The following is an 11415-nucleotide window of genomic DNA, read 5'->3' as shown; positions in this document are numbered from 1 at the left end:
GAAGTCTGCTCTCCCTCTTCCCTCCTTCCACTCATTCTCTCTCTCTTTGTCTTTCTCTCTCTTTTTCCCTCAAATAAATAAAATCTTTAAAAAGTAATAATAATCTGAATAATAAAACCGGATTGATTCTCTCCATGGAGTTCAGCCTGGGGCTGGCAGAGCGGGGGGATGCCTCAACCAGACAAGGGTTGGGGGAGCAGATGGGCCGCAGGTGGATGACGCTGCCGGCTGGTCCAGGTGGACAAGTCAAAAGGAAGGCAAAGCTCCTAGGTGTGCACCTGGCTTTGGAGAGGTGGTCAGGCTGGGAGCAGGCTCCGTGAAGATGCGGTGCCCCACAGCAGGGTCTGTAAAAGAGAAACAGACCACGCGTTATCGGGGGAGGTGAGGGTGGGGGGGACAAGGCTACCCAGGATCCTCTGCAGACACGGGGAACCACCCCGCTGAAGCCAGGAGAGGCCTAGCTGGAGGGCAGACAGGCTCATCCACATCTATAACACTTATTCAAGAAATACATACAAAAAGAAAGCGGGAGCGTCGCTATTTGTGGCAGACCCTACTCTAGGCCCTGGGAAAATAGCAGAAATAAGACAAGCAGGATTCTCTTGAAGAGAATACGAGAAAGAGCGGGCCTGGCAAAGTGGCAGGAAGGAGACCCGAGGCAGAGCCCCGGCCAAGGCCGCAAGTGGGAAGGGGTAGGCTGCGTGTGCAGAGCCGAAAGCAGCCAGTGTGGCCAGGGACCGGGACAGGGGGTGAAGCCAGAGGTCAAGCAGGGCCTGGTTGGCCTCAGAAGGGATGCGATCCTAAGTGCTAAGGGAACCTATTGAATATGTTCAAGCAAAGTGACCTGATTTGCATTTTTTACAGCTCACTCTGAGTTGAGAACTGACTATAGAGGCAAGACAGATGCCACCCCCCATCCCCCACCCCCCAGAGGCCGTGGTGGTGGGAGAAGGAGAGAAGTGGGCAGAGTCAGGGCTAGGCCTGTTGGAGCCCAACAACACCTGAGGGAGGAGGGGAGAGCCTGCCCTCCCTTTGAGAGGACTCCCAGCCCCGCGCACTCACACTCCTGAACATCTCCCTGCGGGCCTGGGAATTCCAGGGTCACACCTCACCACCATGGGCTACGTTTCAAGGCCCCGTGACAGGCAAAGCATAGCGTGGTGGGGAGCTGGGGACGCGTCAGGCTGGTGCCCCATGCCCCTATTTGAGGGCTTAGGGTGCCATAGAGCTGGGGCTGGGCTTTGGCTGACAGAGAAAAGCAGAAAATGGCACTTTTGACCAGAAAAGTCTGGTCTATATGCATCTGCCTATAGCACCTTCCTAACAAGGGTCAGTGGCCTGGGCTGCGGGAGCAGAGAGGGGCCAGCAAGGGGCAGGATGGGGGCGGGATGGGCTGCCTTGAGCACCAGGGGTTTCCTGCAGGGAGGCCGGGAGGGGTTGGCTCCCATCCACGGCTTCCCAGGAGCCCTGCCGCCAGGGGACGTGCAGCCAGCCCCGCGCTCTGTGAGAAGGAAGAGACGGGAGTCTGCTCTCACTGCTGCACACAGGCAACCTGTCTTTCCTTTTTCCTCCCTTTCTTTTTCTTCTCCCAAATCCCTAACTGGGCAGAGGAGACCTGTGGAACAAGCCAGATTTCATTTTCTCTCTACCCTGAATTACACCTGTTTGTCTGGCGGAGTCTGGGGAATGAGAGAGGAGATAGAAACGAAGGCTGCAGAGAGGAATATACCAATGGGGGTGAGGGCACCAGTCAATTGTCCTCTGAAGGACTTGAGAGTGTTCTCCACCCACCGCCACCCCCCACTCGCTCTTGAGAAGCCACCTCGGGGCAAGCCCAGGCCCAGAAGAGGACCTGAACACACCGTAGTAGCAGATGAAGGGCTTCCGCTCTGTGCACGAGCTGGCCCCCAGGCTGGGGAAAATGGAGATGGAGTAGAGGGTGGCACAGACCCCCTCCTGGAAGACGGGCAGCGAGCTCCACACCGGGGCCGTGAAGGTGGACCCGCTGGACCAGCTCAGGCCACGAAGGCGCGTGTTGAAGAAGAGGCCGATCCACGCCTCGGTGCTGCTCGTGAGGGAGTAGAGGGTCCTCATGCTGCTCACGCTGTTCATGCTCTGCAGATCGGCCAGGTCCGTGTGGTGCAGCCGGCAGTGCTGCAGGGCCTCAGACCAGCTCAGCTCCACCTCCACCCTCGAGAAGTTCTTGCCATTGCTCATCAGCTGCCGGGCTGGACACGAGAGGCCGTCACTGCACGGCTGACCCTCCCACCCCTGGCCCCCAAAGAGCTTTCAGCCTCACCACGGGCAGCCTTTCCAGCCTCTTCTTTCCCCCTCCACCCGTACCATGGGCTCTGCACTCACACGACGCTCTGCCTCCGGGCCTTTGCACAAGCTGCCCTCTTGGCCTGGAAGGACTGGCTACTCCCCACGCCCTGCTCCCCCAATCCCTCATTCCTCCATGCCCTCATCTCCCCCTTCCCTTTGCCCAACTAACTGCCTCCCCCTCCGCCCCATCCTGGGTGGGCGGCCCTCCCGTTGGCTGCAGTGGCCCTTTGTTAGCGCTTAATAATAAAGCCAGTGTTTCCCGAGCACTCGCGGTGTGCCTGTTGCTCATTGAATCCTTCCAACAACTCCCTGGGACAGACATCACCATGTCTGCTTCACACATGAGGAAATCTAGTCACAGAGAGGTAAGTGACTTGGCCAAGGCCGCCCGGTGGGAAGGGATGAAGCCAGGACTCCAGGACCGTGGGTGGAGTTCCCAGGTCCAGACCCTTGATCATAGCACAGCCTGGCCCTGGGGTAGGCGGGGCTCGTGACTGGGGCTGCACGTCAGAAACCCCAGGGGAGCTAGCTATCCAAATGCACTGATGTCCAGGCCCAGCCTACAGCAAGGATCTGAATTTGTCCAGATTGCATCAGAATTTTGTAAAAGCCCCCAGGGGAAAAAGGACCGTTTTGCTTGTCTGTCTCCACCACCAGGCACAAGCGATTTGGGAGCAAAGAACGAACTTCATTCATCATTATATCCACAGTGTCCAGCACATCAGAAGGACTCAATGTGTTGAAAATGAATGAAGGAAGGAAGGAATGATGAATGAATGAACTAATGAGCAAGCAGTCAAACCCCTCCTGGGAGCCAACCCCAAGCCCCAGGGTCTCCACATTGACTTCCTTCTTTCTTGACCCCATGCCTTTGTAGGCGCCCCCAGACAGGGCTGGTCAAGGGCGACTCTGCCCTGCCAGGCCCTGCCTGTGTGGAGGGGTGGAGGGGCATGAAGAGCCTGGTGCTGGGGGGTTGGGGGGGGTGTCCCAGGCCTTAGGGGGTCAGCCTCAAGCCAGATGCCCTAGGAGAGGGAAACAAGACTGGCCGGCATGCAGGCCATCGGGAGGACAGGGCGGGGGCTGACGAGCACTTGCCCAACAGGGGGAAGCTCCTCACACCCACCAGAGTCGAAGATGCTGCCCGCGGCGGAGAGAAGTTGGAGGAGCCCTGCGTCAGAGAAGGGGAAGGGGAAAACATAATGGCCCTTTCTTATGAGTGCGCTTCACTTCGGCGTGCTTTATCCTATTCTGTTCAATTTTTTACAATCACTGACTGTGGTCTGCTCAATTGATTTTAGGGTCCGGTGGGTCACAACTCACAGCTTGCCAAACACTGGCTGTAAACACTGTCCCGTGTGCCCAGCGCCAGACACTGTGTCCGGGTGGGGCTGTCACCCGGAGACCACCTGCCGGTGCGCTCCCCTGGGGGCCCCCAGCTCTGCCGCATCTCTGGCCCCATGACCATCTCCCTCCAGCATGACCCAGGGGGCAGCGCTGGCCCCTCTGGCTCTCCTCCTTGGCGTCCAGCCACACCACAAAGCCTGTCATTCCTCGGATCCGAGCCTTCTTGAACTTTCCACTTCTTTCCACACCCACTGCTGCCCCGGCCTAAGCCCCGATCCTCCCTCTGGGACTGGCGGCCCTGGCCCCAACGGGTCCCTCTGCTCCCCCGGGCGGACCACAACGCGCGTCCTGGGGCCCCGCAGGTCCCGCGGCTCTCCCCCACCCCCCACCGCCAGCCCTGGAGTCTGGGGCCTGCGCTCCTGCTCGGGGCGCACCAGGCTCCTTCCCCGCTGGCCTTCAGCCCCCCTCAGGCCCGGCAACCCCCGCAGATCCCCCCTCCCTGCCTCATGCCATTCCTTGCCCTGCTCCTTCCTGTCCCCTGCTTATCCCCTCACTGCGGTGGTCGCATTGTCTGGGAACCTTGTTTGCAGGCTTCTCGCCACGCATCTGGCGCCGGCCACTGGCCGCTGGAGGCCGGGACCCTTTCCAAGCGCACCTCTAGGCGCTTAGCAAGTACTTGCTGGCTGGGTGCTAGGGGGAGCCGAGCGGGAGGGAAATCGCACGCAGAGCAGCAGAGCCTGGGCGCCTGGGTGGCTCAGTGGCTGAGCGTCTGGCCTTGGGCTCAAGTTGTGATCTCGGGGACCTGGGATCTCTTCCTCTTTGCCCCCCAACCTCAAACTCTGGGAACCCTCAGGGAAAGGGGCCCCTTCCCTGGGCGCGCGGAGCCCAGCGCCTCCAGCCTCGGGCCCAGCGACAGGTGCAACAGGTGCGACAGGTGCGGGCAGCCTTACCTGCGGCACAGAGGGTGGGTGGCAGGCCCGCGATCAGCATGACGGCAGCGGGCAGGCAGCAGGGGACACTCCTCACTGACTTCTTGTTCCTCACCCTCCGCTCTCCTCCTCTTCCTACCCAAAGTGACAGATTTGACTAAGCAAATACTTACTGAGCACACCACAAGCCAGCCCCTGTGGGGGGGTGTGGGGGAGGCCCCCCGGAATGAAGCTTCCTCTCCTGCAGGTTGCAGGGCCTGGGTAGATGATGATGAGCAGAGAGAGGGGCGCGGAGGGGGAGGGAACTGGCGGGTGCGGGCCAGGCTTTGCTGGACAACCAGGACACTCGGGAGTGGCCTTCGGGTCCCCATTTTACAGATGGGAATGTTGTGACTGGGAGAAGGACAGCAGCTGAATCTCAGGTCATGGGAAAGCATGAAGTGGAGGTGATGGGCCCCCCAGCAAGTCTTACTTCAGGGACATCAGAGGCCCCCCACCTTGGTCTGGGCTCTGGCTGTCTGATTAGGCACAGACCAGAGACCAAGGTGCTTTTTCTAGGGAACCAAGAAGGGCTCTCTCTCTCTCTTTCTTTCTTTCTTTCTCTGCCCCCCCCCCCTTTCCTTCCTCCCTCTCAACATCCTGTTTATGCCCAGAGCTCTCTCCACTCCCTTAAGGGCTAAACTTTTGGAAACCAGAGTCTGGAAGATTCTTTTCTGCTCTCCACCCTTCACACCCTCCCCAGAGGGAAGTGCCAACAGCCCCTCTGATGGAAAGGGCAAAGGGAAAGAGGAAAAAATCATTAATGCTTCACCCCTAATGTTCTGCCACAGTATTCTCTTGTGCAGCGATGGCCTCAGATGGCTTCATCACAGTGGCCGGATGGACGCACTTGTGCCAGGGCCTCTCCCGGAACAAAAGGGAGCCTGACAAGGCTGGCCAAGACAATACCAGGCCCGCCGGGCCCCTCCTCCTGGGCAGCTCGGCCACCCACCCGGGGGGCGTCAGGTCTCCTGATGTAAAGGCCCGGCTGGGCACCCCGGGCACCTCCTGGGGAGGTACGGTGAGAGTGTGGGGGCCTCTGTCCCCTAGGAGTCAGGCCTAGCGACTCCCTGAGGCCGCTCCTGGCGCTCCAGGTGGAAATTTCGCTGGCCGCTCTGGTTCCTCTGAGACTGGGAGCTCCTTGAGAGCAGGGGCTGTGCCTTGCAGGCACCAAGACTCCTCAGGAACAGGTACTGCAAATTCCCTCAATAGAGAGGCCGCGTTACCTTTTGTCACCTTAGGACATTGTTGTTCTTTTTCTCTTTGGATTCCTGCTCCTACCCAGGACTCTGACAGAGACCCTGAATCCTGAATGAATGAGGAGGCTTCGTCTGGGCACGGTGGGTTGTGATGAGGGGAGGGACGACAGCCCTGCTCCCCAGGACAGGAGTTCCACTCGACCGGGGTCAGGGCAAAAGGAACAGAGAGACCAGGAAGCAGCAGGCTTCCCGAGAGACCCAGGGACAGACCCTTGGATTGCACGAGCTGCAGGAAGCAAAGGGGCTCATGAAACTCCCCCTAGCTTCTTACCCTCTTCCCCAAAGTAGGAATGCATTTCTGCCCGGACATAATACACCCTTGGGTGCAGGTCTATCACCTTCACTTTCCCACAATCAATACGTACCTTTTCTCCCAAACCAACTGGATCTGCATCCCCAAAGTGGAAGCCACATTGCCCACGCTTGCTGTCTTACTTGGACAGGGACTCAGCCCCCCGGAGAGCAGGCAGGTGTTCTCCTGCAGAGTGAGCTGCTAACGACTGTCTAGGGTCTTTGTTAGAGACGCGTTTGTGGCCACAATGTCCCAGCCAAGAACAACTCAAGTGGTTTTCTCTAAGCCCTGATTCCTGTGAGATAATAGAAAAATATATATATTGGTCTCTGCTGTCTCTTGGCACCCAGCTTGTAGAAGCCTTGTAATTTCCTGGGTGATAAGAGTGACTTTTATTCTGATGAGGTGGCTCTAGGTGGGCTCCTGGGTGGAATGGGGAGTTGGTCACCAGGAAGTGCAAGCCACGATGAGAAGCTTGGAACTGTCAGCTCCATGCCCTCTCCAGAGTCCATGATTGGTCATGCCTACATAATGAAAGCTCCATAAAAATCCCAAAAGTATAGGGTTCAGAGAGCTTCTGGGTTGGTGAACCCATGGAGATTGGGTAGAGTGGCGGGCTTGGAGGGGGCACAGAAGCTCTGCCCTTTCCCCCAGCCCTTGCCCTGTGCATCTCTTCCATCTGGCTGTTCCTGAGTTACTCCTTTTGTAATAAGCCAGTGATCTACCAAGTAAAAGGTTTCTCTTTCTCTGAGCCACTCTAGCAAATTAACTGAACCTGAGGAGGGGTCGTGGGAACCTCCAATCTATAGCCAGTTGGTCAGAAGTACAGACCACAACCTGGACTTGTGGCTGGCATCTGAAGCAGGGGCTGGGGGGTGGAAGTCTTCCAGGACTGAGCCCTTTACCTGTGGGATGGGATGCTATTTCCAGGTGTACAGTGTCCGAGCTGAGATAAATTGTAGGACCCCAGCTGGTGTCACATGATTGCTTGCTGGAGGAACTCCTCCCCCTCCCCCAACATATATCTGGTATCAGAAGTGTTGTGACTGCGGTGGTGGCATCAGAGTGAAGGAGACACACAGGAGGACTGGGGTGGTTTTCCGCAACAATTCCTGACCAGGATCGTTAATTCCTTGACAAGGAGGGTAATGATGGCTCTCTTAACAATGGTACTGTGAGGACTGAACGGAATGATCTTTGCAGATTCTGGTGTGTGATCAAATTGTACTTCTTGATTGTCTCTAAGTCACCCTAAGTGTTTTAAGGTATACGCACAATAAAAAGCATCTAAGCATTTAAGCATACCATTTGATCGATTTTGGAGCATGTATACACCAGTAGAACCCCTGCCACAGTTGGGTTCTAGAACATTACCAACACCCCAGAACGTTCCCTCCTGTCCTTGGCTGCAACCCCTGCCCCACTCCAGCTCCAGGCAACCACCCACCTGCTTACTGTCCTATAGATTTGTTTCTAGAATTTCGTTTGAATGGAAATGCCCTCAGTACAGTGCCTGTTAGGTTCACCCATTCTTTATGGCTGAGTGCTGCTCCGTTGTAGGAACACAGAGGCTGTGTATTCGCTCTCCCGCTGGCAGTGTGGTGTCCAGTTTGGGGTCATTATGCACGAAGCTTCTGTGAACACTCATAAACAAGTCTTGTGTGGATATATGTTCTCTCTCTCACTTTTTCTTTTTCTTTTTCTTTTTCTTTTTCTTTTTTTTTTTTTGATAGATCCTGCCGCAGGGTTTCTTTGTACAAATAGCACAGGAGGACACCAGCCCCACGCAGACAGAAGTCCAGGGTCCCGCCCGTCCTCCTGTCCTCATGCTGGCAGATAGGAGCCTCTACACTGGAGCCTTTGCGGGGGCCTGGGAACCTTTGGGAGCCTGAGCCACAGCAGGGGCTGGAGCTGGAGTCACAGCTGCAGTCTGGCCCTTGGGCTGAGTCTTGGCCTTGGCCTTTGGCCGGCAGAGCCTGAGACCCTTGGCAACGAACGCTGTGAGAGCATGTTTCCCAAGCTTGGGGTGAGCAATGTAGGCAAGTCGATTGAGCTTGTGGCTCCTGCTCTTTGGGATCTTGGGCTTAACTTCCTTTAGCTTGATGAGGCCCTTGGTAGGCCTCGGCACCTACACTCATGGCCTTGCCATTGTTAGCCTACACCTTCTTCAGGCACTTCTTATTGTACTTCTTGGCAACGCGCATGTGCCTCGGGAACCTGGATTTGGCTCTTAAAGAGATTCATATCTTTGTGCCTGGGGTTTCTTGATGCCATTTCTGGGCCATTTTCATGACTGGTTGTGTGTGGTGTGATTCTTGGACTTGGACTTGGACTTAGCCATGCCCGCTCCAAAGCCCACAGCTCCCAAAGCTCCTCGGGCTGGAAGAGAAAGAGAAAGACTGGGTATTATGTTCTTATTTATTCGGGACAGGTGCCTAGGGGTGAGACTGCTGAGCAGCTTGGTAAGATCCATAAGTGGGTGCTATTAAGAAACGACTAACTCTCTTCCAGAGTGGCTGTGTCATTCCCACTCCTGCCACAACACAAGAGAGTTCCAGTTACTTTGCTACCACAGCCACATTAAATCAACTTAATTTGGATTCTCAGCTCTCACCCTGCTTGGTAAGGAAGAAATTTAGCCTTGTCTATTTTCGGGGCTGTTCCCACAACACATCACACACACACACACACACACATACACACACATGTGGGCACACACATGCACACACACAGTGGGAAAAGAGTGAGCCTGGGCCTTATGCTGTCTACACTGCTTACCACTGAGATCCCCCATTTTCTTGGATTATTTGATGTCAGCCCACCCCACCAAGGCTGACCCACCCCAGCAACTGAGCGTGTTCCCAGAGTCTGAGCCCCACACGGCTGTTCCTCTCCGAGGTCCTTCTGGCTGGGGCACTAGAAGAAAAGCACAGATTAAGAGCTAAAAATATTAGTCTGCCATATATATAAAGCACTCTGCACCACCCCAGACCCATAGACGATGCTCAGTTAATGTTGTTTCCTTTCCCTTAGGAGAGAGGAAGGTTGTCCTCTCCCCTGTGGAGGTGCATCTGGAGCCGAAGGCGCGGACAGACTCAGCACAGAGACAGCACATCTGGCCGGGTTGAGAACCATCTGCAGTGGCCACTTGACTCCAAGCCCCTGCTGTCCATCCTGCAGAGCCATGAGCAGTAGCCCACTTGAGAAAGGGACATCTCTTAAGTGCACTTGCTTGCCACTGGCCACATTCCCCACCCTGAAAGTGGGGCTCTGGGGTGAGAGGTTCTTGACCTTGATTCCTGCTCACCGTTATGAACCATGTATTCAGGTTGCAACCCAGATCTGCTCTGACCATCTGCTGCTGCAAACAGAAGTCTCAGTGCCTGGCAAACAGGCAGCTGGTACACATATTTATTGAGTAAAGGAATGAATGAAAAATAAAATAAAATTGCTGTTGGTGATTTTATGGGTGTGGACATGACTAGAGAAGTGTACTTTGTGGGGCCATTTCTGCTTGGGGGAAACATTCTGCTACAGCTAGCCTGTCTGATGCCTGCACACCTGGGAAAAGCAGTGGTTCACCTCGAGGAGGTCACTGGAGCCTTCTTCAGATGCCTGGATCCTTTGGAGAGAACCACCCCAGTCTTTTGCTCTCAAGCACCCCTATGGACTGGCCCCCAGGTAACGGACATCCAGTCCTGCTTCCTTTATCCTGAAGAAACATTTTTCCTGATGCCTAAGAGGAAGATGAACCCTTGGACTCTAAACTACCACTGAATGTATTTTCATTTATTTTCCCGTGGCTAAATGCTGTTTTAATAACTAATCTTTTTTAAAAAACCAATATTCTACTTTATTCCTTTAAAAGTAAATATTACAGCCAATAAACACATGAAAAAACCTGTTCAACATCACTAATAATTAGGGAAATGTAAATAAAAACTGTAGTGAATACCAATATACATTCATGAGGTTGGCTACTATAAAAAAAAAAAAAGCAACAAATGTTGGCAAGGATATGGAGAAAAGGGAACACTTGTGCTCTGTTGAGGCTCCTCAAAAACTTAAAAACAGAAGCACCGTATGATCCAGCAATCCCACTTTTGGGTATACACACAAAAGAATTTGACTATTTTTCTTTTCTTTAACCTGTTATGTGTATTATCTCCAATTTTGCTCATATTATCTCTTGGGTTACTGAATTCTTGTTTCATGTCACTGTGTGTGTATGCATGAAGGCTTTTTGGTTTGTTCTGTTTTGTATCCTTTTTTTCAACAATTATTTCACCCTTTTTTAGTAGGTGCCATGACTTCAAAGATTCATTATTGATTTCCTTTTTTTGTTAAGATTTTATTTATTTATTTATTTATTCATGAGAGACACAGAGAGAGAAAGAGGCAGAGACATAGGCAGAGGGAGAAGCAGGCTCCATGCAGGGAGCCCGACATGGGACTCGATCCCAGGACCGTGAGATCATGCCCTGAGCCGAAGGCAGATGCTCAACTGCTGAGCCACCCAGGCATCCCTATTGATTTCCTTTCAATCTTTTATTTACTTCATTTTAACAATGCAGTGAAGGGTTCCAGCAGTAGCGAGTTATTGGAGTACACGTACATGCACCTGGGCAGATCTATGTCTGCTAAATCTCCCCCACCCTCACCCCGATACACTCCTGGGTTTGGTCCAGAGTCTCCCGAGGGGTGGCAGGGGGACTTGAAATAAAAAACAGGAATCACTAATATCTCTGCTAAGTGCTGCTTCCTGCCCAGAGAGATTCTGGCCATGGTATAAGGAGTGGAGGGCTTTGTCCTCATGAATGAGGGGACATTGGAGCAGCTACAGTGTGCAAGCAGCATGTGCCACATCCTTTACATACTTTGTCTTATTTAATTCTAAGAGATAAAATTAAAGACTCCCTGAGGTAGGTACTTTAGTACCCCATTTTCCGGAGAGGAAACGAGTTCAGGGTGCATAAGAAACTCATATAACTAGTATGGAGAGGACGTGGGGTTGAAGCCAGGTCTGCATAGTCCTACAGGCTTGTATTTCCCGAGGTTGCCATTTGAGGCCTCACCTCAGGGCAACTGAATCTGATGGAGGCAGAGATGGAGTCACCACATCCGTGTTGTGCATGATACTCTCCTATATGCAGGCAGGCCTCACATCTACTCCTTTCTCTCTTTAACCCCAGTTTTACAAATGTCAAGTGGGAAATGCTGACATGGG

General features: G+C 54.0%; 1 protein-coding gene and 1 long non-coding RNA gene across 4 annotated transcripts; one reads left to right on the top strand and one right to left on the bottom strand.

The window, feature by feature from the left end:
• Positions 1 to 192: 192 nt before the first annotated feature.
• On the bottom strand, positions 193 to 6469 carry CLEC20A (C-type lectin domain containing 20A). Its single transcript, XM_038541768.1, has 5 exons — positions 6262 to 6469; positions 4620 to 4733; positions 3449 to 3493; positions 1863 to 2228; positions 193 to 344 (listed from the first exon to the last, which is right to left on the bottom strand). The coding sequence occupies exons 1-5, from the start codon at positions 6308 to 6310 to the stop codon at positions 247 to 249; spliced, it is 672 nt and encodes a 223-aa protein (XP_038397696.1). The 5' UTR covers positions 6311 to 6469; the 3' UTR covers positions 193 to 246.
• Positions 6470 to 6904: 435 nt separating this feature from the next.
• On the top strand, positions 6905 to 9654 carry LOC119872669. Of its 3 annotated transcripts, none has more exons than XR_005361630.1 (4): positions 6905 to 6923; positions 7922 to 8214; positions 8700 to 8810; positions 9222 to 9654. It is a non-coding gene; the product is annotated as an uncharacterized LOC119872669 (long non-coding RNA). The 3 variants fall into 3 exon arrangements; XR_005361631.1 differs by lacking the exon at positions 6905 to 6923 and adding an exon at positions 7379 to 7397; XR_005361629.1 differs by lacking the exon at positions 6905 to 6923 and adding an exon at positions 7589 to 7803.
• The last annotated feature ends 1761 nt before the right edge of the window (positions 9655 to 11415 follow it).

Source organism: Canis lupus, chromosome 7 (genome assembly GCF_011100685.1).
Source record: "Canis lupus familiaris isolate Mischka breed German Shepherd chromosome 7, alternate assembly UU_Cfam_GSD_1.0, whole genome shotgun sequence".
In the NCBI taxonomy this organism is placed as follows: Eukaryota; Metazoa; Chordata; class Mammalia; order Carnivora; family Canidae; genus Canis; species Canis lupus.
The sequence above is the reverse complement of the archived record's forward strand: the minus strand, read 5'-3'. Positions and strand labels throughout refer to the sequence as shown.